This window comes from Pelodiscus sinensis, chromosome 9 (genome assembly GCF_049634645.1).
Source record: "Pelodiscus sinensis isolate JC-2024 chromosome 9, ASM4963464v1, whole genome shotgun sequence".
Taxonomy (NCBI): domain Eukaryota; kingdom Metazoa; phylum Chordata; order Testudines; family Trionychidae; genus Pelodiscus; species Pelodiscus sinensis.
This window is the reverse complement of record NC_134719.1, coordinates 64,935,994-64,962,236: the sequence shown is the minus strand read 5'-3', so window position 1 is coordinate 64,962,236 and position 26,243 is coordinate 64,935,994. Positions and strand designations below refer to the sequence as shown.

At 65.9% G+C, this 26,243-nt stretch overlaps 1 protein-coding gene across 2 annotated transcripts in view; it reads right to left on the bottom strand.

Moving 5' to 3' along the window:
* The window catches only part of CRIP2 (cysteine rich protein 2), a 34,153-nt gene extending 10,097 nt beyond the window's left edge, over positions 1-24,056 (bottom strand). Inside the window, exons 1-2 of one of the 2 annotated variants that reach the window (XM_075937079.1) lie at positions 23,904-24,054; positions 2,670-2,764 (exon numbers count right to left, since the gene is read on the bottom strand). In XM_075937079.1, coding sequence (XP_075793194.1) covers positions 2,670-2,764; positions 23,904-23,946 — 138 coding nt within the window. In that variant the 5' untranslated portion in view covers positions 23,947-24,054. Of the gene's footprint in view, positions 1-2,669; positions 2,765-23,903 lie in introns of both variants that reach the window. The other variant, XM_075937080.1, reaches the window with a different exon arrangement.
* Between the last annotated feature and the right edge of the window lie 2,187 nt (positions 24,057-26,243).

Genomic DNA, 26,243 nt, shown 5'->3' with positions numbered 1-26,243 from the left:
CTGCCCAGCCCTGCCAGAGCAAGGAGCCCCCGGCCGGGTTCTCAGCACCCAGGGAAATCCCGGCAGGGCACTTGCGGCTCAGAGCCAGACACCATGGAGGCGAGGGGCCTGCGCAAGTCCAAGCACAGAGCTCTCCCTGGCCCTGGAGGAGAGAGACCGAGCTGCCCGAGCCAAGCGGCACAGCCTCTGCCCTCGCTCCCCTCCGGGCGGGCCCGGGGCAAGGAGGCGTCTGCCGTCCCTGGAAGCAGCTAGAGCCACCTCCTTCCCTGTCCCCGGGGGCCGGCTTGCGCGGCAGCACTGGAGGACACCTGGGCCACGGCCACGGCCCGCTGTGCTCCCAGCCGCCCGCGCACACCGGCCTCCCAGAGGCGCCCCTTGGGGACACTGCAGCAGCACGGCAGAGACCAGAGCGGCCGCAGCTCAGCTCCGAGCCGGGAGAGGGCCCTGCGCGCCCGCAGCCTCAACGCAAAACAGGCTCAGAAATCTGGCTGCCAGCCCCCGAGGAGCAGCTTGGCACAGAGCCACGCACCACTGCGCTCACTCGGCCTGCCGCCACCGCCACGCTGCAGATGCTGGAGTCGAGAGGGGAGCAGTAACCACAGACCAGCTCCCTGGCCTGGGCTCTCAGACGTGCAGGGCAGGAGCCAAGCCCCCGAGACGGCAGCGGGATGGCTAGCCACGGCCAGGGGCTCGCGGGCGGGGAGAAAGGGAGAGGAAAGGCTCAAGAGCTGCAACCAGCCCCGGCCCTGGAGCAGCAAGGCCGAGCACGACCAGCACCGTCCCCACCTCCAGAGACTTCTCTGTGCTGCTCAGGTGCCAGGGCCAAGTAGGACGGCTGGCTGGGCACGGGAGCCAAGCAGCGGGCGACAGCTCCCAGTGGCAGCGCTCAGCCTAGTCCCTCCTACCTGGAGCCCCCTGATGAGCAGAGTGCCCACTTCTAGGCTGTGTTTCTTCGGGTGGTGCACATTCACACATGCCTCGGTGCACACACAATTATTCCGCACATGGCTGGGAAAGATTAAAGGGAGCGTTGCTCCTGACCCTCCCTGCCAACCGAAACCGCACAGCACACGGTAAAAGGGCTGCAGGAGTCAGAGGACTGGCCGGGCTCATGCCCGGGGGCTGGCTGGGAACAGGCTGCTGCAGAGGCCGGTGTTTCAGTGCGCTGTGCACGAGCGAATCAGAGAGCAGAGTAGGCGTCCGGCCAGCTCCCTGGGCCACCTGTGCCGGCACTGGGTTCGGAGACGCTCCCAGAGGCCCTGTCCTGCTCCCACTGCAGCCAATGGGAGTTTGGCCCTGGCTTCCAATGGAGAACCCAGCCCCGAAGGTGAGACGACCTCCAGGGTTCCCACGGCCCAGCTCACGGCTTCACCCGCGGCGCAGAGCGAGCGCTGCCGAGTCCACGCCCGAGATGCACAGGAAGTGAGCGTGGTGCAGCCAGCGTTACCATGGCAACCTTTCTTCTCTGACTTGCCTGCTTTGGGGCAATTTCAGAAGGAAAACTGAATCCCGTCCCCTTTGGCTTTGCTGTTCGGGGAGCAGCGCCAGACGGAAGCGGCTCCGCTTCGTAGCGTCAGGTCGAGCGCGCTCCCCTCCTAAGCCCCAGGACAGTGCCCGGCGGGCGCCTCCTCCTCGCCCTCTATCTCCAGGGTCAGGCCGAAGGAGACCAGATCGGTCACGGTTACAGCACCCGCGCCAGCCGACCGGCCCGCGTCCCAGCGCAGACGGGCCGAGATCGAGACCAGGAAGCAGGAAACAATGGAGCTGGGAGGTTCCCACCGAACTGGTTCTCCTCCTTCGCCAGGGCGCTTGCTGCTCTCCCAGCAGCCTCACGCCGGAGCCCCTCTGATCGGACGCCCAGCCCCGTGTTCGGAACGGGAGATGCCAAAAGGCGGCGGGACAGAAGCAGCCAGCCTTCCGGGAGGCCCATCTCTGCAGCTGCCCTGCATGGGGCTCCCAGGGGGCTGACGGTCCCAGAGGGGGAATCCGCAACGCGGCACGTCTGCGCCCCTCGGCCCTCTGGCCAGCCTCCCCACTGGTGGGCCCCCGGGGGCCTCTCTCCAGACTTCATCCGCCGACTGCCCTCACAACCCTCGTCCATCCCTCCCCCGGCTGCCGGGCGAGCGGAGCCCACGTGAGTCAGACAAGACCATCCTGGCTGGTGCTGCCGGAAATTTGGCTGCTGAGGTTTCTCCAAATATTTACAGTGGGAAAGGAATTCGCATTTTCTCATCCGGTCCTAGCTGCATGGGCCTGCCTCGCCAGCCCCCGGCTCCCGCTCACGGGTCCCTCGAACCGGGCAGGGGTGCTGCAGGCGCAGCTTCCTCTCTGCTGCCGCCTCCCTCCGGGGTGGGCGCTTGGCAAGGCTGCGTCTGAACCCGCTGAGCTCGCAGGCGGCGCTGCTCGTCTTGGGCGTGCCCAGGGCACCCTCCCAACGCCGGCTGGGGCCTGGCCGTGCGGCCAGCTCCCGTTCCTTCCCTCCCCCCGCGGCAGGACCGGCGACTGCCTGGCGAAAGCAGCCTGCTGGCGCCCTTCGGAGCGGCGATGGGAACGCAACGGGCGCCCGTGTTTCCCGAGAGCCTCTGGGCCAGGCCTTTTGCTCGTCCCTCTGTCTGCAACAGCCCGGAGAGGCCCCGCGTGCCGCGGCCACGGCCCCGCCCTGCTCTTACCTCAGCATGGCCCCCCGGGGTCAGGGTCTTGTTGCAGCGCTCGCACTTCAGGCAGAACTTGTGCCAGTCCTTGCCCAAGGACGTCACTTTCTCGGCTGCGGGAGACAAGAGAGCAGGGTGAGCCCGTGGGGCTGGCGAGGGGCCAGCCTGGTGCCCAGGGCCGGGGAGGGGCGGGGGGGACAGGGTCTGCATTTTGTGGCCACTGCTGGTCTCTGCAAACATGAACCAACGTTCCCCTCGTGGGCAGTGCAAGAGCCTCCCGGATAATGCCCTAGAGGGCAGTCCGGCCTATCAGGGAGAGCGGCCGCGGGGGTATTCGCTGTCTGACTCGCCTAAAGCGCAGAAAGGCCCCGTGAGGGAAAGCGGAGGAGCCACGTGAGCCCAGCGGAGCTGTATCCGGCAAGTGCAAGTGGTGCTTTACGGCCCCCAGACCAAAGCTCTGCCGGGGGCTGCGTGCAGCTGCCTGGGGCCAAGACACTTGGAAAAGCAGCATGATCCAGGGCAGCCACCGACACTCAAGACATGGAGTCGCCTCACCTCTCAGCCCCTGCCCCAGGCTGCGTCCGCGAAGGGAGCAGCGCCCTGCCGATGGCTGACTCCTGGCGCATTGCGGCGTGGCGCCGAATCCCCAGCCAGACCGGCGCCTAGCCCCTGAGGTGGGAACAGGCCCCTTTCCTCCACCAGCCCACGGCGGGGACGTGCTCCCTGGCGAGACCCTGGCAGACACCGCGACCAAAGCCCTGCGAGTCGTCTGGAGGGGGAGGACCCAAGGGTGCTGCCAGAGAGAGGACTGACGGCAGCTCCTCCTGCCCCACAGGTCGGGGTGGGCCCTCGGCCCTGCCCCCCAGCCTGCAGGGTCTCATGCACAGGCTCGGGGCTTGGTCCCACTGGCGGCAGATTTTGAGGGGTCTCCGGGAAGGCAGCCTCCTAGGAACCTCCTGTGCCGTAATGGGGGGCTGTCTGCTCTGTGACCGGGGTCCCCCTGAGCGGTGAGGTGTGTGTGGCACAGGGGGGGCTGTCTGCTCTGTGACCGGGGTCCCCCTGCGCGGTGAGGTGTGTGTGGGGCAGTGGGGGGGCTGTCTGCTCTGTGACCGGGGTCCCCCTGAGCGGTGAGGTGTGTGTGGGGCAGTGGGGGGGCTGTCTTCTCTGTGACCGGGGTCCCCCTGCGCGGTGAGGTGTGTGTGTGGCATGGGCGGGGGCTGTCTGCTCTGTGACCGGGGTCCCCCTGAGCGGTGAGGTGTGTGTGGGGCAGTGGGGGGGGCTGTCTGCTCTGTGACCGGGGTCCCCCTGAGCGGTGAGGTGTGTGTGGGGCAGTGGGGGGGCTGTCTGCTCTGTGACCGGGGTCCCCCTGCGCGGTGAGGTGTGTGTGGGGCAGTGGGGGGGCTGTCTGCTCTGTGACCGGGGTCCCCCTGCGCGGTGAGGTGTGTGTGGCGCAGTGGGGGGGCTGTCTGCTCTGTGACCGGGGTCCCCCTGAGCGGTGAGGTGTGTGTGTGGCATGGGCGGGGGCTGTCTGCTCTGTGACCGGGGTCCCCCTGAGCGGTGAGGTGTGTGTGGGGCAGTGGGGGGGCTGTCTGCTCTGTGACCGGGGTCCCCCTGCGCGGTGAGGTGTGTGTGGGGCAGTGGGGGGGCTGTCTGCTCTGTGACCGGGGTCCCCCTGCGCGATGAGGTGTGTGCGCGTGGCGCAGTGGGGGGGCTGTCTGCTCTGTGACCGGGGTCCCCCTGCGCGGTGAGGTGTGTGTGTGGCGCAGTGGGGGGGCTGTCTGCTCTGTGACCGGGGTCCCCCTGAGCGGTGAGGTGTGTGTGGCGCAGGGGGGGGCTGTCTGCTCTGTGACCCAGGGCCCCTGCGCTGGGAGGGGAGATTCTCACTGACTCTCCCAAATGTGGATTCACCCAGACACCCAGGCTCAGCGTCCCAGAGAGAGACAAAGGGAGGGACAGAGACCAGCACCGGGCTGGGGGCAGGGCTGGGAGAGGGTTTTAGTTTCTGGCTGGTATCATGGAGGAAATAGCCTAAGCAACAGGCTGGAATTTAGGGGCCCAGGCTCCCCCACCTCAAGGGGGGGCTGAGGCATCCTAGTCCTGCCCTGGAACCAGATTCCATCTGTGCTGGGCTGTGTCCTGGAGAGGCAATAAACTCCCTGTGCTACCGGCTGGGGGAGTCTGTTCGTGCCATTCCGGGGGTGCAGGAGGCGGGGGACCCCGATGCGCCACCAGTGCCAGATTTTCGGGAGAGCTCAGCAGGCAGCGTTGAATCGGGCGCCCCCAGCAGGGCCCGTGCTGCGGGGCCGAGCTCTGCCGAAGGCCTGGCCTGCCTCCAGTCACTCGCAGGGAGCCGGGCTCTTTCGAAACAGCTGGCCCGGCTGCGAGGGGGGGGGATCCCCTGGTGCCTGTTCCAGCCATTTCACAATCTCACTGGCAGGAGAGTCCAGGCGGAATAGCAGGGACATTCCCTGTTAGTTGCTGCTGCTCTTTCCACCCCCGAGGTCCTCGGCTGCCAGTTGTAGCCTGGGCCCACCTCCGCCTGTCAGTCTCCTCTGCGCCAAGCTACCGTCTGGCTCTTTCCGTCTCTCGCGAGCCCAGGGAGGGAGCTCAGAGCCGGACGTGGCCAGGGACTGGGAAAGTCTGTTCAGCCTGGAAATCATACGGCCCATTTGCTAGTGCACGGCCGTCCCGCGGCAAGGTCCTGGCCAGCCCTCTGGCTGTGCGGCTCCCGCCTCCTCCCTGCCCAACGGGCGGGTTTGACTGGCCCAGATGCATTAGCTTGGCGGCCGAGTCTCGGGCTGTGCTCCCCCCACAGATCCGCGCTCTCCAGCCCCTTCCTGAGCACGCCGCAAGGACCGTCTGAGCGCAGAACCGGCAGCAACCCCGCCCTTGCTGGGCTTTGGCTAGGTCGCCCTGTGCAGTGCCTGGAACAATTCAACACTGCAACCTACCCCCCCGTGCGTGCACGCACACGCATCCCCGCTTTGCCGGCTCCACGCTCTCACTAGCCGCAGCAGGGCCCTGGGCTCAGGGCGGGGAGCCGAGAGCTCAGGTGAGCTCTGCATTCAGTGCGCCTGCGGCCAGGCCCCGTGTTCAAGAGCCTGAGTCCAGCTCCCGGGCACCCTGGCCCAGGCGGAAACGGGGCTCCGCTTGCTGGTTCATCGGCATCCCGGCTGTGCCACCCCCCCCCCCCACACACAGGGATTCATGGATCCCAAGCTAGAACAAGCGTCTGTGATCTCCTCTGGCCTCCTGGACAGCCCAGGCTGGACCCCACCTCCCAGAGAAGCACCCAGCCTGCATCAGCCGCTGGTCCAAACCCAGCCATCCTCCGACAGCCACTCTCCGGCCTGACCGGCCCCGCTGCGGGCTCAGCCCCGGGTCGGGCGGGCCAGGCCCCCAAAGCAGGTCGCCATCCCTTTGAGAGGGGGGCCGGGGTGCGACGCGTGGGGCTGAAGCCCCCCAGGGCGGCGAGACTCGGGCTTTGGCTCTGTCCCCCCCCACGGGCAGGGGCTGTCGCGGGGTCACATGGCAGTGCAGCCTGAGAAGCCGGGGGCTAGACCAAAGGGCCCCGATTACATATTTGCTCCCCGGGCCAGCATGTCGCACCCGAGGGCAAGCCCCCTTTGGCAGGCCCAGCAGAGCCAGCGCCTCGCGAGAGCCAGGGCAGCCGCCAGGAGCTGGAGTCTGGCCCAGTGGGAAGCCCACAGCAGCGCGGTGACCGGCCCAACCCTGCCAGTGAGCAGCCGTGTTGCGGGCCGGAGGCCCCGCTGCCAGAGGGAGGGCGGCAGGAGCTGAGCCCGCAGGAAGGCCCGGGGCAGGCGCGGGGGCCTGACTAGCAGTGTGCCGAGGCCCCAGAGACCCTGCAACGGGGCAGCCGGTGCCCAGGTCCCCCCCAGCCTCAGACACGTCCGAGCTCCCCGCTGGCGTCCCTGCAGCTCCACGCAGATGGGGCGGGCGGGGAAGAGGCCTGAACCTTGGGACGCCAGCCGGTGAACAGCCGCCCGTAATGACTCTTGCTGCACCGTGCTCCATACCTGCCCCGGCTTTCCCCCGGCACGCCAGCAGCTACGGCGCCGCCCACACAGAGCCAGGCCCAGACGCGCTAGCCGGCCAGACACCGGGAATCAGGCTCCATTCACCAGACACACAGGCTGGGCCTCGCTTCCTTTTGCCTGGTGTCTCATTGGCCTCTTCAAACCCCCTGTCGGCGCTCTCCGGGGGCGCCACGTGCCGTTCTCCGGGGCTCGCTTAACCCAGTTCCCACAGCGCGGACACAGACACAACGCTCCCGCCGGGTACCACGCAGGGGTGTTATCAGCTACCAGCGTGTGGACAAACCCTTCCTCTTCCCCCGCTCAGGCATCTGTGGGGCCTGGGTATCGCAGAGGAAGCCAAAGCAGCCCCCTCTCGCCACCGTTTCTGAACCCCCCCTTCCGCCCAAGATAGCTCTATGAAAGCCCTTTCTGTTCCCCCAGCCCCGCTGGGCCGCCTGCGTTCACGTTGCTTCCCTTATCTGCTCTGCGCAAGCCAAGTCGATTCGTCCCACGGCCTCCCACCTCTTTCCCAGCTCCTCGCCGGGCCGGGCTCTTTGTTCTGCACGGCCGCTAAATCGCCATTGTGGCGCCCCGCCGGCCCCGCCGCCCAGCTGGAAGAGGGGAACACGCAAGGCAAGTGCACACAACAGCTGCCAAAGCCAAATGAAATATTTAAAAGGCAAATGAAGCCGCAGGACGGAGGCGCGTTCCACGCCAAGTGGCATTACGGGCTTTTCGGGCTGGTTCTTTTCACTGGCTTCGAGGCAGGGGGCGGAACCTCAAACGTGTTCTGTTCCCATGTTGTTCTGCCGCGGCTCCGGGACAGCTGCCTCCCATGCAGGCGACGCGAGGGAACAATTCAATAACCCCTTTGTTACAGGCCGCCCAGGCTCCGAACGAGCTGCGGGAGGGTTTCTCTGGGGATGAAGGCAGATCCCAGGACAGGGAGAAATGTTGATTCCAGTTATGTGGGGGGGGGGGGGGGGGGAGGAGAGAAGGGGCGGGAAGGCCGCCAGTGGGCATTGGGCCCAGCAGCTAGAACAGCGGGCCCCAGACTTTCCCAGGTCGCTTCCCAGGAAAGGGTCTCCTGGGGGCAGGGCATGCGGCTGGAGTAAGGGAGCCTGGGCAGGGGACACAGCGAGGGGTGGGTTTGGGGCCAGGAACAGAGCCAGGGCCAGGGCCAAAGCTGGAGGCAGGGCTGGGACCAGGCGTGGGGCTGCGGCTGGGGCTGAGAAGAGCTGGGCATGGAGTAGGTCTCGGGAGCCCCCCCACTCGCCCCTTGAAGGAACTGCCTCCCTCGCACGTGGGCCTCTCCCGAGCTTTTCAGGTGGGGCGGAGACTCCAGCAGGCCCTCACGTCCCATTAACAGGGCGCCGGGGAGCGAAAACATCCTCCCCCAAGGCCAAGGGGGCACCCCGAGACCGCTCCCCTCAAGGTGATGGGGTAGAGCACTCCGTCCGGCCCAGCCCCCGCCACTGGAGACCAGAGCTCCCCTCCAGGCGCCCAGCTGGGCCCCGGGGCAGGCAGCCCTGGCTGACCTCAGATTCCCCGCGGCAGATGTTTGCCAGCGATCCTGCTCTGAACAATGGCCCCGCGCTGCCCAAGGGAGCGCAAACAAGCTGCCGCTTGGCCAGGCTGCCTGCCAGTGGATTAGCAAGGCCAGGTCCCCCCGCCCGCATTGTTTACACGCGGCAGAGGAAACAGCTTGGAGAGACCCAACCCCACTTCCGGGGCACGGAGGTCCCATTTGTGTTCAGTCTCCGCACAGAGAGAAAACAAGCGCCCTGGTTATCGGCCATGTGTCCGTATCTGCTCTACAAATACACAGTCGCGGCCCCCTTCCAGGCTACAGAGCCCAGACCCCGGCCCACTCTCCCTGGCCCTCCTGGGAACAAGCAAGGTGCTGAGGTTTCATCCAGTCTCGGGCAAATGGGTTCCCAGATCCAGCCAGTCCTCTGTGGGGACAGTGGCAGCCCCCGTTAGTCAAGGATTGGGAGTGCCGTGAGACAACCACCCACCCACCACAAGGACTCCACATCCCACTGCTGCCACCAGCGCCTCCTCTACAGGCTGTGCCCCAGAAAGGATGGTGTTAGTCTACCATGTCGTCTGCTTGGATCCCTTTGCTGTTGTGCCATGGTTCACGGGCTCCATTCTGCCTCCCTCCTGCAGATTCCAGGCCGAGGCACTCAGCCTGCGAAGCCCCTGGCTCCTCCTGAAGTGTGACACATGCAAAACAGCACCAGAGACTGCTCTACCATTAGAAATGAGGGAATTAATAAGGCATGAAGCAGATTATTACAGCAGAGAAACAGCAAGGCATTAGGCTGGAGAAATAGCAGGCCGTGTGTCAGTTAAACCCTGCGCCATGTCACCTTCCCATGGGGCAGAGTTAAGGTTACAGAGGAACATGAAATTTGATATTTCCTGACTCAAGTACTTCCCGCTGAATCCTCAAATCCCCTTCCCGCAACACAGTTCTTTGTATGGGACTTCCATTGCAGGGCAGGGCCCTGTGGATCCGCACAGTCAACCTAGACCTCCTTCCGCCTCCTGTGCGCCTGTCCCCGTGCAAGGAGTCGACAGACGCCTGGCCCTGCACCCTCGCCACTTGTGAGCTTGACCCGTCACACGTGGGATCACCAGCTCAGAGCCCGCTCAGCAAGCAGCCGGGCCCTGGCTCCTACGACATGCATTCGACTACGGATCGTCTTGGCCAGGTCACGGGGGAGGCTGGAACCAGACCAACAGCAACGGCCCCATCAGAGGGGGCGGGGAGGACAATCCCAAAGCTCTTAACAGCCCGCGCCAGCCCGGGGCTGCAACCCACATTGCAGGGGAGACGCTGCCACCAGATACACCCTGGGCCACAGGCCCCTCTGCCTTCCACCTGCATGGACTGAGCATCCAGCGGGACCTCGCCCCCCGCCCACTGGCAAAGAGCAGAGACACGCTGCCGCGGGCGCTCACCTTACCCCGCGCTGCGCCCAGTCACACTCCGTGCTCAGCAGCAGCCCAGCAATGACATAAATAATTCAACCCGCCTGCCAGGGCAGAGCGTGCGCCCCCAGGGCTCTCCGAGACGCGCCAGCCTGGCTCCAGCAGCGTGTGTGTTCTCACACCAGTCGTGTTACTAATTTGCACCATCATTAGTGCAATTAGCAGGGCTCTGCTCCGTGCGCCAGCCCAGAGCTCCCCAACGCTCGGCCCCGGCCTTTGGCTCCTTTCCACCTCCCGGCCTCCCTGCCATGGGATCCCAGTGTCGGGGCAGCCTCATCGGCCTGCAGGGAGCGACCCACAGAACAGTGGACGCAGCGCTCCGGGTCCCTGCAAGACTCTGGCAGGCGCCCCCGGGAAGTGGTCAGTACAGTACTGGAGCTGCACGCGCCTTACGCAGGGCTGAGGCCTTGGGCCAGCCTCGCCCCAGGTGCCTGCTACCCACCCGAAACGCACGCCAAACCGCCCGAGCAAGGGGGTGCAAATCAGCCAGGGGACCCGAGGTCTCCGCCAGGTCCCAGCTCCGTTCAGGGGCAGTTTCTGTGTGTCGGGGGCTCTAAGGCTCAGAACCAACCCCCAGCGTCTAAGCACCTGGAGAAAGGATTCTAGAAACCCGAATTGCGCCCCAGGAAAGGGATTTCTGCAGCCAGCTCTCCAGCGCGGGATGCGGCGATGAGGTCATGTTCCATTCCAGAGTCCGGCCCGCTCTGCCAGCTGCCTGCACAGAAGCTCAGCGCTCCCTCCAGAGAGGAAACGGAGCCCCTGAGAACACCAGCATGTGGTTTTCATTGGGCACTGGGCAGCAGGCGCGCACGCCACGCTCCTTCCCCCGAGCACAGAGCTGCCCAGGAGAGCGCTGCAGGAACCCGGCGCGCCCACACCTGCCCAAGAGGAGCGATCGCGGAAACCCACCGACTGGCAACGCGGGGCAGCGTCTTGCTCCCTGCACCGGCCACACCCCGGGACGTCACGCGCTGCAGCCAGGCGGGGGGGAAGGCTGGAGCCTAGGGACTAACCTTCAGCAACTCTGCTGGTCTCCCGGACGGCACCACCGTCCTCAGAGCAGGGGGGCCATCAGCGCTGGCCAGACCCCACCCTGGGAAGTTAACCAGGGCCGGCGCTGGATCAGAGACAGGGGCCTGACGGGCAGGAGGCTTCCCCGACACAGCGGAGAGGGCAGGCCTTGGGCACATCACCTCATGCAGCAGCTGCTCTGTTCCAAACTGGGGAGCCCCCGGAGCCCCACAATAACTAGCCTGGAGGTGAAAGAGGGAAAGTCATCCAAAGACCAACCCCCCGTCATGTGTTACAACACAATAAGCCTTTGCCGGGGTATCTGTCCCCGCCAAGCCACAAGCAAGGGCAGCTCAACAACGTGCACAGTCCCAGCTCCTCTGTAAGGGAGGGATTACCCCTCTTTTACCAATGGGGAAACTGAGGCACAGAGCAAGGGAGCAACTTGCCGCTGTCAGAGAGAGCTGGGGCAGAAAGTCTCAGGCTCCAAGCCCCCGTTGTGATCACGGACATGTTCCCACCTTCCCCAGCCCCACTGCCAAGCCCCGTCCATCCCAGCCAGAAGCATGTTCCCCAAGGCTGCTCTACCCTGCCCGCACTTCGGAGGAACGGCTTCTCCCGGCTCAATGAATCAGGCCTTTGTCCAGATTCTTGGCTGCCCTGGAATCTCTGCTCAGCCAGTCCCTGCTCCCTCTCCTCCGCGGAGGGCGGATCCCTGCCAGGAGAGGGCGAGGGCCCAGGACACCTCCCAAGGAGGAGCCAGGAAAAGCCGGCAGGGGCTGCCCCACCTCTCAGACCCAAGGCAGGACCATGGGGCCCCACCCAGGCTGGAGTGTCAGCAGACACAGCTCTGCTCTTGGCTGGGCTCAGAGACGGCGAGTCTGCGCTAGATGGCAGCCCGCCCCCCCCGGGCACCGCTCCTACCAGCCCGCCCCCCCCGGGCGCCGCTCCTACCAGCCCGCCGCTCCCCCCAGCACCGCTCCTACCAGCCCGCCGCTCCCCCCAGCACCGCTCCTACCAGCCCGCAGCCCCCCCCGGGCGCCGCTCCTACCAGCCCGCAGCCCCCCCGGGCGCCGCTCCTACCAGCCCGCCCCCCCCGGGCGCCGCTCCTACCAGCCCGCCACACTTCAGGGTACATTCACCTCCCTTCCCGCCCACCCTGGGCAGCCCCCACCCCGGCCCGGCCCTCCCTGGCCTTGCACAGAGTCGCCAGCGGCTGCCAGGTCTCTGCCCGGGCAGGTGGGCAAGCAAACGCCAGGGCAGCCGCCAGCCCCCAGCCCCCAGGCTGGTCATGCAGAGCGCTGGGCCCGCACGCTGGCTGGGACAGAGACCCTGCCAGCAGCAGCCCCCTACCACCCTGGCCCTGCGCCGACCCACAGCCCCTCCCCCACCACCCCGGCCTGGCACCAACCCACAGACCCTCCCCCACCGCCCCAGCCCGGCACCAACCCACAGACCCTCCCCCACCGCAGCGCCGACCCACAGACCCTCCCCCCACCGCGGCGCCAACCCACAGCCCTTCCCCACGCAAAGCAACAAGCCCCTAGTGCCCGCCCATGGGCCAGAGCCTCCAGGATGAGCTACGGAGCCAGGCCAGGGCATCCTTGGCCCACCCTCCAGTGCTTCAGGATAGCTCAGCCTCCCCTTCTCCTTTCAGCAAGCCGAGGAAAAGGCTCTTCCATGCCCAGTCAGGCCAAGGCCCCCGCCATGGGCAGGACACGCTGGCCTACGGGAAAGCCTCCGCGGCTGCAGTGTTACAGGAACCGCGCTACCGGCCTCCACCCCCCGCCCTGGATCGCTCAGTGGCCGACCGGGCCCTCCCTCCGTTAGGAACCTTCCCCCCATTCGGCTGCGTCCCACACCCCTCATCTCCCGGCTTTTCCCAACACGCCCTCTCCCTGCTCACGTCCAGCCTGCCGCACGGGTTGGCCGCTAACGTCTCCACTCGCCGGTGCAGCCGAGACCCACCCGGCGGGTTCCTCCCCAGTAACTCAGTCCCCCGGCCCTCGGCCCTGGAGTCCCCGGGGTTGCTCTCTCTGGCAGTCCGGCCAAGCCCTGCACAGCAGCATTCTCTCCGGGCAGTCCCCGCGCCTCCAGGCGAGCCGTCCCAGCCACCAGCGCCAGCGGGACCAGAACCCGGATCCAGCCACAGCCTAAGGCCGCCCTGGCCTCCGAGGGCAGCCACGCCGCACGCCGGACACGCGTCCGTTAGTACCGCAGCGCCCCGCTCCTGCCACAGCCTCCTTCCGATGCATTTGCCCCAGACGCTTTAGCTTTCAGCTCCTGTCCAGCACCAGCCCCTGCACAGACGCACCCTGCTCCCGTGCTACCCTCGCCCGCTCCCGCCAACCCCAATTAACTTGGTGCTCCGCACCCGCCGCAATGTCTCCGATTCTCTTTCATTGGGGTGCCCCCTCTGTGTTGAATCCTCTCGCTGGCCCTGGGGTTGGACACTTGTTCTAAGGTGCTGTGCTGCTGGGCATTTGATTCACCCCTCCCCAGAAGTAGGTGCATTTCAGTGACAGAGTCGCTGGGGCGCTATGGCTACTGGGCTGTGCATTCGGGGGCCTGTTGTGAGACTCCTTGGCGTGAAGGGCGTTGCACAGCACAGAAATACACCCCGGCCATGCTGTACCATCCCAGCCCTCTCCCACGGACCGAGCTAGCAGCCCCCTGCAAACCACAAGCTCAGCAAGTGTCAGCTAGCGCGCTAGGACGCACGCCACCCGCTTCCAGGCGCTCCCAGGCCGCTGCTGCTCTGGTGGGAACGTCCCTCTGCGGCACGCTTCGCCGGCAGAAGGCCCGTGCCGGCCTCGCAGAGGGAGCTCCGGCTTGGCATCCCTCCAGTCGGCCTCACACTGCCAAGCCTGAGCCCAGGCGGTCAGCTGCCTTCTAGCCCCAGGCAGCCACGAGCTGCCCCCCACCCAGACGCACTGATGTCCCTGCTGCGTCCCGGGCGAGCCCCCCGGACGCAGGGAGCAGCCCAGGAGCTGGCCTGTCCCCGGAGCCCTTTGCTTTGCCCCCGGGCAGTGAACAGAAAGGTGCCTCCAGGCAGCTCCCCAGGAGAGGGCAGATGGGAGCCGGACGGGAGCCGCTGCTCCCAGCAGGACGGAGCCTGGTGCTTGAGTTTGCTGCTGGGGATTGTGCACACAGGTGCCCAGCTCCTGCACCTGCCCCACCCACTCCCAGGCGCCCCCCCAGCACTGAGGGCGGGGCGGGGCGGGTAGATGGCTGCTGCTCTTTGCAGCGTGAGAACGAAGCCCACGTGCCACTGACGCTGGTGGGACCGCGCGCTGCCCTGTGTGGCACAGACGCAGCCCGTGGCCAGGCCAGTACACAGGCGCCGGGACACTGACACTTCCTGACTCCAAGGGAGCTTCAGCACCGCCCCTGCCTCGTGTCCCCGCCAGCGCCTGCGGCTTTCCCATCACAGCCTCCTTGTCCCAAGGCAGCTCCCCCCCGGCGCCACGAAATCTCCCGGCTCCAGGCCTCAGCACGCCGCAAAGGAGGGAAACGGCTTCCGCCCCCCCACCGCATGCCGAGCTGGGACCCTGGCGCGTACCCCCGCGTCGCCACGCCCAGGGGAGCCGCGGCAGCCTGGGCCACGCAGCGCTCTGCTCGGCGCTCCCTGCGCAGCGTAGTACACCTCCCCCCGGGAACGGCTGCCCGCGCACGCAGGACGGTTCCAACCCCTTAAATCAGCCGTGTCCAAACAAGGACACCCCGACCCAGGCCAGCGCCTCCCCCTCTTGCTGCTGACGGCCCAGATTAGCCGAGCTAAAAATACGCCGAATCCATGCAGAGGTGGCAAAGGCAGAGCACCGCGAGTCCGGCTGCGGCCCTGGCCTAGGGCGGGAGGGCGGGACTTGGCCTCACGCTGCCCGCTCCCCTAGCATGCCTCAGGGCCACCCCGGGCTCCTCCCCCACGGCAGCTCGGGGGGCACGGCTTGGAACGTGGGGCAGCGTGCCCCACACAGCTGCCCCCCACTCGCACCTCAAGGCGCTCCCGCCCTCCGAAGAGACGCCGTCAAAACGAGCAGACAGCAGCGCCGCGCAGGGAAAACGCGCGCCCCCGCCGGGGCCCTGGCAACGGGCCACCACCGCAGGCAGGACGCTGGGCTGGCCGGGCCTCGGACCCAGCCGGCCGCTCCGACGTGCTTCCGAGAGGCGGCGGGGGAAGGAGGCCGTTCTGGGCTACAGGCCCACGCCTGGGAGTCAGGTCGGCCCTGCCCTCCCTCCCTCCCCACCCCAAGCCCCTCCGCTGCAATTCGTGCTTTAAACCTCTTCCCCGGGCCGGAGCCCAGGCGCCCTCCCTGTCAAGCCCCCCACGGCGAGCTGCCAAGCAGCCAGCCACGCCGTCCCCTGGCAGAGCTCGCTGCGGGGTCGCTGCCGCCGACAGCCCGTTGCCATGGTTTGTGTTATTTAAAAAAGAAGGAAAATCACTGACGCATCTGCCTGCCAATCTGGTCCAGGGAAAGCGGCTCAGATTTTGCAACCAAACAGAGAAAGCAGGCTGGCCCCTCCGCGACCCACTGCCGCCCAGCGGGCCCGTCGGTAAGGCGCTCGCTCGGCCGTGCCCTCCTCAGGCCCGGGAGCATCCTCCTCCCCGGCACCAGCCCCGCGCAGGGAGGGATGGAAGTAACTGCCCGGCGGGGCCAAGTCACCGGCCAAGGCAGCATCCAGCGCGGCCCAGCCAGACCGGCCTCTGGGGCCCAGGCAGCCTGGAGGTCTCCTTCCTTCCTGGGCTAGGAAGGGACCCGTGCCACAACGCCTGACAGGCTGCGCCCGCCCCGTACAGCCCCCGAGACCAACGTGACGCCAGAGGAAGCCCGCTGGAGCGAGGAGTCAGGCGTGTGCTGCCCCGTGGGCTCGCCGGCTAGGAAAAGCAGCCAGAGACATTTGCCCCTCTCGCTAGTCCTCTGGCAGGCCCGCGGGGGACACTGCAACAGCCTGAAAACATCCCTCCACAATCCCATAAGGGCAAACGTCACTGAAGCCCCCCGGCCCGTGCGACAGGCTTGAAACCAGGACCTATGGCACGGAGAGCCTCGCTCGCTGGCAGGCAAAACCCAGGGCCACATTATGACTTTCGTGGGCCCTAGACACTTTCGCCTTTGTGGGCCCCTTCCTCCATTAAAAAAAAATATTAAAAATGATTTTTGATATCACTTTAAATACTTCCACATTTTTTTTTCCTGTTTTAGGAAAAATTTAATAGATTTTTGTGGGTCCTAAAAGTTTCATTTTTTTCTGATGTGAGAAAAAAATTAAAACATTTTCTTCAACCCTAAAAGTTCATTTTTTTCTTCTGATTTTAAAAGAATTAAAACATTTTTGTGGGCCCCTAAAAGTATCGTGGGCCCACGGCACTGTGCCCGCTGTGCCTAATGGATAAGTCGGCCCTGGCCAAACCCACTGGGGACTCAAACTTTGTAGAGGCCACTAGAGAGGGATAGAGAACCCGTCTCCTCCCGCAGGCTACACGCGAGCCAAAGAGACCGGCAAGGAGGGGCGTCCGGGGTGCCCAGACGGCCGCTGAGCGCGGGCCCCAGATCAGGGCCCCTGTTCCCTGTAAGCTGCGTGCTCCGCACATGGATGGAAAAGCTCCAAGGGAAGGTCGAGCAGGGCCCAGGCTCTTGCCACGCCTGCTGTCTCCCAGCGATTCAGGGAGGAGTGCAAGTGCCGCTCGCTCCCAGCTCAGCCAACACGCAGCAGGGAAACACTTGGGAAGGGGGGGGTCTTCTGCCAGGGCCGGGCACACCCCACCTGCCGCTCAGCTGCTCAGCAAGGAGACGCCAAGGAGCCGCAGCGAACTGGGAGGCCGAAACCCAGCACCACTCCAGGCGCTCTCGCCTCCCACGGGGGTTTCTGCCAGGCCGTGGCGGCGCTAATTGCTGCTCCTGGGCTGGAGCACAGGCAGGAACGAGCAGTTAATTAAGCAGGCGTGCGAGTCCGCCTGTCGAGATCTGCCCGAGACTGGTTGCAGGGAAACGCTCCGGCGTGGGGGACGCAGGTCTGCCCAGACAAGCACAGGGGTCGCTTGCCAGCGCCCGGCGTCCTGCCTTTCAAGCCAGCGGCTCTCCGGAGCAGACAGAGCTCACATTAGATCCGCGCCGCTCCAAGTAGAGTGGGACACGCCCTGGGCCGGCTCTGCTACCCAAACTCTTGCTAAGCGGCAGCCGCCCAGGGCGGAGGCAGGGAGCAGGCGGGAGCGGGGAAGGCTGCAGGAAGGGCCCTGCGATTCTCTGGCGTTCGCCCGTGTGTCCGTTTTCCCTGCCAGTCACCCCATGCCGCAGCTGGGGGCCGGCTCCCGCATGCGAGGCCTTTGCCCGCTGAATCCCCGCCAGCTGCTCGTACCCCCAGCCAGGAGCCAGGCGCGACGAGCGAGCAGCCTGGCTCCTGAGCTGCTCCCCCCGCCCGGAGAGCAGCTCCTCTCCATCGAAACAGGAGATTAGGGAGGAGCCAGCTGCAAGCAGCGTCCCGGCAATAAGGCAGCTGGGCTTCCGCCCCCAGCACGGGCCCGGCCCGGCGGCCTGCGCGTCCACAGAGCCCATCTATAACCCCCTCGCACTCGGCCGCTGGCCTGGGACGGAGATGGCCAGGCCAGGGCCCTGGAGAGGAGCAAGCACCACGGGTACTTATTTCCTGCAGAGCAGCGGCCCTGTGCTAGCGCGGGTCTCGCCAGCGCAGAGCGGAGCACGGGGCTGGCCAGGGCCCGGCTCCCGAAAGGCGGCGGCCGGCAGAGTGGACACGCAAGTGACCGGGGGCAGCGGACACGGATACCAGCCAACGGGCCCAAAGCCAGCTGCCCCCATCACATCAGCCTCCCCGCCTGCTTGCTGCCTTCCCCTCGCCTGGGCGGCTGTGCCAGGGCTGCGCTGGGGGGAGCGTGGGCAGACCGCCCCGCGCATCAGGGAGAGCCCTCGCCTCGTCTCCTGCGGCGGCGGCGCTTACGGCGTGATGCCGCCTGCCCCAGCCCTCCCCTGAGCACCCTCTCCCCTTAGCCGCTGGCTGAGTCTCGGCTGCCCCAGGCTCCTCACCCCACTCTCCAGTTCCCTCGGCTCGCTTGCTGCCGCTGCTGGTTGCCCCGGGATGCTGAATTCTGGGCTGTTTGGCCACTTCCTGCGCGTGCCGACGGGCACATGCAGCCCATGCCATCCTGGCCCAGAGAAAGGCCCCCTTGCAGCAAAGCTCCCGGACCCCAGCAGGCACGCGAGCTCCCGCCAGGCGAGGTCCTGTAGAACAACGCCATCGGGACAAAGCCAGCCGGTTTGTCATCTGCCCGCGCGGGCTCCAGCGCAGGAAGGCAGCCCAGGCCTTTGCTGCGTAGTTTGTCTTTTTAACTTTGTATTCGGCTCCGAATGGTGAGAGAAGCCCACACGACGCCCTCCTCCCACTGTGGGGAGAACAGGCAGGTGGAGCGGGCACGCCAGAATTTCCCCGGGCACAGGCCACAAAGGCAGGGACCTTGCAAAGCTCACTCGACAGCCTCTCTTTTGGACGGGTCACGTAGGAAACAGGCCGTTGTTTTGCGTCAGGCCGGCTGCGCCCCCCAGCTAGTCCCGGTGGGCCACACCAGAGCATGTGCTACTTGCAGGTTGGGGTCTCAGAGGCAGCTACAGAAAACCAGCATCAGGCAGTTACTTCTCCCCCTAAACAGATGAATTATTCACTGGATCTTTCCAGCGTCATACCAAAGAAGTCAGACTAACCCAATGGCCCAGCTGCTACCAGGCAAATGTCCCAAGCCACAATGTGTTTTTTTAAAAAGTCTATTTTTATGTTTTCCTGTATGTTAGCCTCATTCTGTGACTCAGGAAACACCCACATCCCTCCTTACAGACAGAGGGGCCTGCCAGATTTTTCCGTAGAGTAAAAGGCAACAGGAAAACTGGATGTTCGTTTTCCATGCAGAAAACGACAGTTATTTCTGGTCAGCTGCCCATCAATGCTGGGGACAGGAAGAGGAAAGAGAAAAAGAACGTTGTTACATTTTCAAAAGATGCAGAATCTCAACTCGGGTCTTCTAAACTAATTCTCCCCAGGGGTCGTTCGGCGCCACAGAGCACCACTGCCGCACAAGCAGGCTGTCAGCGTCCGCCTCTGTGCAGGTCGGGGCAACGAAGGGATTTGCGCACACACACAACCTGCGGGAGACAACCCCGCAATTGCTTTCCCGCCGGGTTATTTGACATATTACTCAACTGGAAGTTCAAAATAAAAACTGTCCCTGGGCCCGAGCAACAGCCAAACACCTCCTCTTCTGCTCCTCGCCTGGTATATTTGGACTAGGGCTGCTCAGGAAGCGATTTCCCCACCCTGCCAAAAAAGCTGCTGCTTGTTTTCTCATCCCAGGAGAAAGGAGCCTGTTTGGATGTTGGACTGGGAGTGGGAGTATGACAAAAATGCAAGCTATTCCGCCAAAGCTCGCCGGGTTTGCAACTTCCCATACAAATAACAAGTGTTTCAACAGAACATTTTGGACCAGCTCAGATTGCTCCCTCCACTCCCCTGAACACAGGTACCTTGGCAGGGCTCTGTGACAGCGTCTCCCTACACCCGCTTCCTCAGACCCCGCGGAAGGCCTCCCCCCAGCCAGGTGCCCATGGGATGTCAGGCTGAGCAGAGCCGCCCCATCCCCTGGCAGGGAAAGAAGGCTTCTGCCCCAGCAGATTTCTGCTAGGGATGTGAATGGTTAACCAGTTCAGCTCCCCCGCCCCGGTTTCAGCAGCTGACCAGCTAAACGTTATGTTTAACTAGTTCACTGGTTACACGGGACTTTACATCCCCAACTCCTGCAGACTGTTGCGGCAATGGTGGAGGGCCCATGGTGTCTCGTCTCCCTCTGCTCGGTTATCACCCGCCCCCTGCATCTAGGAAGCTCATTTCCATAGCTCGGTGGATGGTCACTCAGGGCCAACGTGGGGCAAGAGGAAGGCAGAAGGAAGAGAGCACAAATCTTCCGCAGGACTGATGCTTCCGCTCGTCACGGAGCCCGAGAACGCGGCTGAGCCCTCCCGAGAAAGGGACGGTTGGAAGTGAACTCTACCAGGTACCCCTGGTTCACCTGCTTGGGCTCAATACGGCCCCATCTCCCTGCCTGCACCTGCGCACTCAGAACAACCTTCCTACAACCACCAGCGATCCCACAAGAACAGAGGCGCCAGAGAGCGAGTGAAAGAGGAAGGGACGTCAGGCTGGAGCCTGCAGGAGCCCAGAGATGGTATTTTCAGCTTAAAAGGGAAAGATTCACTCAAGGGCAGAAATCCAGCAGGCTGAGCTATTCCCGCCCCCACAAAGAGACTGACTTAGAAGGGGAGAAAAGCGAATTCCGAGTTCTGAGTGTTTACTTGGAGACGGCTGGAGCGGCAGGAAAGTGCATGACCCTTCCCAAAGCTTTGAAGGCGCCGATGCTCTCAGAACCCAGTGCTACCGCACTACCGCACCCACTAACGAGGGCTCGCGGGGGGAGCTGCTTAAGAGGTCGCACACTTTGCTCTATGGGAGCAGATCACGGAAGGGAGGTGGAAACTATCCGCCAGGCTGGGAATGACTAGGGGCAAAGCAAGGCCGACGAATTCAATCAGAAAGCGATCTGGGCAATGGAGATGAATCCCCCAGCTGTAAAACAAGCCAGCAGTCACTCCCAGGGCTGCAAAGCCACCATGACAGGTCGGAGAAGGGGGCAGGTCGACGCCCGGCCACATTCTGAACGGTGCGATGTGGGTGAGAAAAGCAGCATTTGAAGAGGTGCATTTTCACATGGCAGCAAGGAGTCAGCAGATCTGGGCTCTGCTCCCAGCTTGGCCACAACTAGCTCTGTAAGCTGGGCAAGCTCACTAAACCCTGGACACCCCCCGAACAGGCATCCCCCGATTCAGCAGCTGCTCCGTGCCTCTGTTTCCCCAGCTGCACTGCGTAGCTCTGCCAGGCCCCCACCGGCAGAGTATTTACATACATTTTCAGCAAGGGAGAACTAAGCAGAGCAGAGACTTTGGAAATGCTTTGGATGCGATAGCACCCTGCCCCCTCTGTGCTGTGGCTGAGAGGGACCCAGAAGCCACCAAGTCCGGCCTGGCAGAATGGGGAGCAGGGTGCACATGGAGTTCACCCTTTTGCAGTCTGTAGATGCGGCTGCAACTTGTTTCTGACTTTTACCACCCCCCAATAGTCCCTCTAATCTTTTCCAACCACGTGCGGATTTTTTTCCCCTCAGTGTGCGGAATAAATGTGCACACTGAGGCATGTGTGCATGTGCACCACCCGTAGAATCAAAGGCTAGCTGGGGGCGCTCTGCTAATCAGCTGGGCGGACTTGGAATCTCTCCTGAGTGGCCACACAAGCGCTCAGCCTACAGGGAAACCTGCCACCCACTGCTACTTCCCCCTGCTGCCACGTTCTCCTGTTAGAACAGCCACAACTTTGCCCATTCTCTGCAAAGGGCAGCCTGCCCCCAGCCAGCCCAGCAAGACTGAGCAGGCCAAGGCCACTCACAACCAGGGCGAGGTTTGCAGATGGCTGCAGAGTAACCCGCCCACCTCCGCTCTCTGGAAAGAGACTGGAACAAGCCATTCGAGAACCACTGTACGTCCTGGAGGCCAAAGGGAGTTGCCAGCGTGGACTCGTCTAAGTTACTGGCCTAACGAAGAGGGGAGAAGCGTCTACACTACGTGGGCAACACGGCACAAGGAGGGCTGGGGGCCAGGGCTAGAAGTCAAAACACCCTTGGCAAATTGGAGAATTTGGTTTCAATTGAGTAAGATGAAACTGACTAAAGCCAAGTGCAAAGCCCCTCCCTTAGGAAGGGAAAACAAAGGCACAGCTAAAACATGGTGGGGGCAGGGCTGCTGAAAAGGACCTGGGGCTCATGGCAGATCACCCATTGAATTGGCAGGACAGGCCAGTGTCCGGAGCGTTACATGCCGTACACAGGGCGTACCGGCCAGCTCCCTCCTCCGCTAGCACGCGGTGCCCATTTCTGGCTGCCCCACGTTAGGAAAGAGGGGGAAGCGGGGGAGAGTCCAGAGGAGAGCAACCCAGACGCTGAGGCGGTTCAGAAACCCTGTCTTGGGGAGAAGGTTAAGACGCAGGCGTGTCCAGTCTGCAAAACGGGCCCGGACAGCCAGTCTGCAAAGATGCTAACGGCTGTGAGAGAGGACGGGATCCCTGATCTCCGGCCCAGGGAAGCCAGGGCCAGAAGGAAAAGGACAAATCCGCAGCAAGGGAGATGTAGGGGATGTCAGGCAGGGAAAACAGTCTGCTGCCAGGTATTGCAGCAGCAAAGCATTTGCTGGGGGGCGGGGGGAGGATGAAGCCCCAGTGAGCCCTAAACCTGCGTGGCTCACTTGCGGGAGTAGGCCAAGCCCAAGGCCAGGCTCTGGAAGAGGCTGCACCAGGAGGCTGGGGAACCCCCTCACTGGAGCTGTGCAAGATCAGCTTGGTGGGACCCTGGCCGGGGACACTCCAGGGGGCCGGACTTGGTGGCTTCTGGGTCCCTCCCAGCCACAGCACAGAGGGGGCAGGAGGGCTGCTGAGCCGAGCAGGCTGGGAGATGGACCCCAGCTCAGCGTGCACCATCTGGGCGGGGCTGGCCCTCAGCAGACCCCCCCGTGCCCGGGGCCCAAAGACCCCCGGGCTGGCCCAGGCACCGTTTCAAACACAAGGGATGCAGGTGTCTGCCCCTCCCCAGCAGAGGGTTTAGCTGGGCCCTTCTCCCTGCCCCCCTGCCCCTCGCCTTCAACCCAGCCCGGCAGCTCTGCCCCAGCCAGGGGAGCCGGCTGGGGATGGACTCAGCCCCTTATGCCCAGACAGGGGGGAGAAGCAGCTACGCCCCCCCCCCCGGGAATAAGACCCAGCCTGGGGAGCTGCAAGGGGGGGCTCCCAAAGAGGGGAGGCTGCAGCCGGGAGGGGGAGGGGGGCAGAGCCCCTTTCCGCAGGCTGGGGGCACGAGCTACAGCGAGCGAAATGCAGGGGATGCCCCGTTGGGGGGGGGGGGGGGGGGGGGCGGTGCCCGGACCGGGAGGGGGTGAGGAGCGCGCGGGTCCGGCAGGGAGGGGGACCAGAGGGGCGCGGTGCCCAGGGAGGGGGCGCGGTGTCCGAGGAGGGGGGGGGGCGCGGTGCCCGGGGAGGGGGGGGGCCCGGGGGGGAGGGGGCGGCCCGGGGGGGAGGGGGCGCGGTGCCCGGGAAGGGAGGGGGCCCGGGGAGGTGGCCGGGGGGCGCGGTGCCCGGGAAGGGAGGGGGCCGGGGGCGCGGTGCCCGGCGGGGAGGGGCCTGGGGAGGTGGCCGGGGGGCGCGGTGCCCGGGAAGGGAGGGGGCCGGGGGTGCGGTGCCCGGCGGGGAGGGGGTCGGGGGGGCGCGGTGCCCGGCGGGGAGGGGGGCCGGGGGGGGCGCGGTGCCCGGCGGGGAGGGAGGGGGCCGGGGGGGGCGCGGTGCCCGGGAAGGGAGGGGGCCGGGGGCGCGGTGCCCGGCGGGGAGGGAGGGGGCCGGGGGCGCGGTGCCCGGGAAGGGAGGGGGCCGGGGGCGCGGTGCCCGGCGGGGAGGGAGGGGGCCGGGGGCGCGGTGCCCGGGAAGGGAGGGGGCCGGGGGCGCGGTGCCCGGCGGGGAGGGGCCTGGGGAGGTGGCCGGGGGGCGCGGTGCCCGGGAAGGGAGGGGGCCGGGGGTGCGGTGCCCGGCGGGGAGGGGGTCGGGGGGGCGCGGTGCCCGGCGGGGAGGGGCCTGGGGAGGTGGCCGGGGGGCGCGGTGCCCGGGAAGGGAGGGGGCCGGGGGTGCGGTGCCCGGCGGGGAGGGGGTCGGGGGGGCGCGGTGCCCGGGGAGGGAGGGTGCCCGGGGGCGCGGTGCCCGGCGGGGAGGGGGGCCGGGGGGGGCGCGGTGCCCGGCGGGGAGGGAGGGGGCCGGGGGCGCGGTGCCCGGGAAGGGAGGGGGCCGGGGGCGCGGTGCCCGGCGGGGAGGGAGGGGGCCGGGGGCGCGGTGCCCGGGAAGGGAGGGGGCCGGGGGCGCGGTGCCCGGCGGGGAGGGAGGGGGCCGGGGGCGCGGTGCCCGGGAAGGGAGGTGGCCGGGGGGCGCGGTGCCCGGGAAGGGAGGGTGCCCGGCGGGGAGGGAGGGGGCCGGGGGCGCGGTGCCCGGGAAGGGAGGGGGCCGGGGAGGGGGGCCGGGGGGGGCGCGGTGCCCGGCGGGGAGGAGGGTCCCGGGTCCCGCGGGCGCTCACCGAAGTAGACGGCCTTGGCGCAGCGGGGGCACTGCGCTGCCATGCCGCGGGACGCTGCTGTGTGCGGGGCTTGGGGCTCCCCGCGCTGCTCCGCCCGGCCCGGCTCCGCGCCGCCCCCAGCCCGGCCCGGCTGCCCATTGGCCGCGCCGCCGAGCCGGGCCGGGCTGGGGGCGGCTCCGGCCCCGCCCCGCGCCGCGCCGCCGGCAGGTGCAGGGAGCCGCCGCCCCAGACAGCTGGGTGGGCGCGGGGGCAGGATCGGGCCCCTCCGTCGAGCTCCCGCTCAGCTGTTCCCCGGCCGCCCCTGGCAGGCTCGGGGCGCTGCAGCAGACGGGCCTGCACAGATCTGGGGGGATGGCCCGGGGGAGCCGCGCTCGGGGCCCTGCTCACACCCCTTGGGGTTGTTCTCGCAGCCCCCCCCCCAGCTGGAGGCGCCAGGGAAGCGTCTGGTTTTTGGAATTTTATTCAATCCCCCCCCCCAACACACCCACTAGCAGAGGCAGGTCCAAGCCCCAGGCCCTGCCCTTGGAGCCCAGCTGGTGAGGTTTGGGCGGGGGAGCTGCTGGTCCACACAAGCCTTCCCCTTGGGCTCGGGCTGGGCTAGCAGAGCAAAGGTCCTGCCACGGCCTCAGGCCTGCTCAGGTGCCTGGAGCCCAGGCCAGGCCCCTGCTTGGGGGACCAAGAGCTTGAGCCTGGCTCAGGGCATGTGCCTGTAGGACAGGGGGGCAGGCCTGGCGTGCTGGGGGGACACACACCACAGTGTCCAGCCAGGCGGAGGGCTGGGCACCCAGCTGCATGGCCCTGCTGTCAGCCAGCCAAGAGGGGACCCGCCCGAGAACTGGGGCTGGCGCTGAAGCTGCTGGGGGGCTGGCGGCGCTAAGCCAGCCTGGTAGGCGGCGTGGGTCCCAGCTGCCTTCCTGCCTTGCGTTGATTTGTCCGAGCAAGGGGGCCTGATCTGCTAGAGGCCGATGAGTAAATGGGGCGGGGGCATTCACAAAGGGGCTAATGCTTCTAGGCATCCTTTGCAAGCACAGGCCCCGGGAGGCGGGGCGAGGCTGGAGCCAGTGTTCGGTGGCAGGAATAGCCCAGGGCTGGGGAAACAGCCCTTCTTGGCGAGCGAGGCCGGGTTTGCTGAGGCTGAAACACACAAAGGGGCCTTGCAGGAGAAGGGCTTGGTGCCAGCCTGCACAGGTCAAGGCAAAGCACCGAGTGCCGGGATCAGTGGCCTCGCCTGGGCCCCGATCCCCAGCGCATCAGGGGACTCTGGTGCTCTACCCCCGGGCGGAGCTGGGCAGAAATGCTCCGCTGTGTTTTCCAGAGGCACCGGGCCACCCTGGCCCATGGCGACCCTAGCCCCGTGTCCAGATTCTGCCCAGCGGCGCGGTGGGCCCTGTGCCCGGCCCGCCGCCACCTGAACAGCACCAGGCCCTTGTGAAAAGAAATGAAAGGGCGGCGAATCCTCATTTAGCAGCTCCCACGGGCCAGGGGCTTGCTGCAGTTTTGCTGAGTTACCGTGGCAACCACTGTCAAAATTCCTCCTGCTGTTTAATAAAGAGAGAGGGGACCGGCGATGAGCCTGGAACTCGGATGGAGGCGCAGCTCTTTGTTCAGAAGGGGCTGGCGGGGGCCAGACTCACGGGGCAGCAGGGCGGGACCCGCTAGGATGCTGGATTTCAGCTAAGTGGCTTTATTTGTGAGCGCACAGTAACGTTCAGCCCAACGCATTGTGCAGGCAGCAGCAAGCTTGAGGCTTCGAAACCATTTGCTGAAATGGACCCACTCCCAAACCCGCCAGCGCTGCGGGAACAGAGTCTCCAGCCCTCCCTGCGCCCACCACAGCCCAGTGCAGAGCAGAAACCTGCGCCCCACTCCCTCTGGAGCAGCAGGCGGGATGGAGAACGCTCCAGGCTCGCTGACAAAGGGCGAGGGCTGGAGCCTCCACTGCCCCCCGGCTCAGTTGTTCCATTACGCTCACCGGGGACACGTACGCCTTATTTCCAGTGCAAGCTGGTCCAGCTGCCAGGCCCTGGCCTGGGTAGAGCCCCTCCCTGCAAGGCAGCGGAGCCTCAGTGCAGTGCAGACACTTGCAGACTATAACCAAGCCCCCCTTAACCTACCCTCGGCTAGACACACGGAGCTCGATCTGTTTGTATCGCTCCCCAGCCAGTTTCCTCCTCTCCCTCTCCAGTTTAGCACTGGGAATTGTGGGCACCGGCCCCGGGAGAGGGTGCGGGTAGGAGGTGTGGAGAACTTGTTTTCTCTAGTGGAAGTGTCCTGCAGGCATTCTGGCCTGCTTTGTGCCCGGTGTGCGGGACTTAGGCCCACACGGAAAAGAAAGGCGCG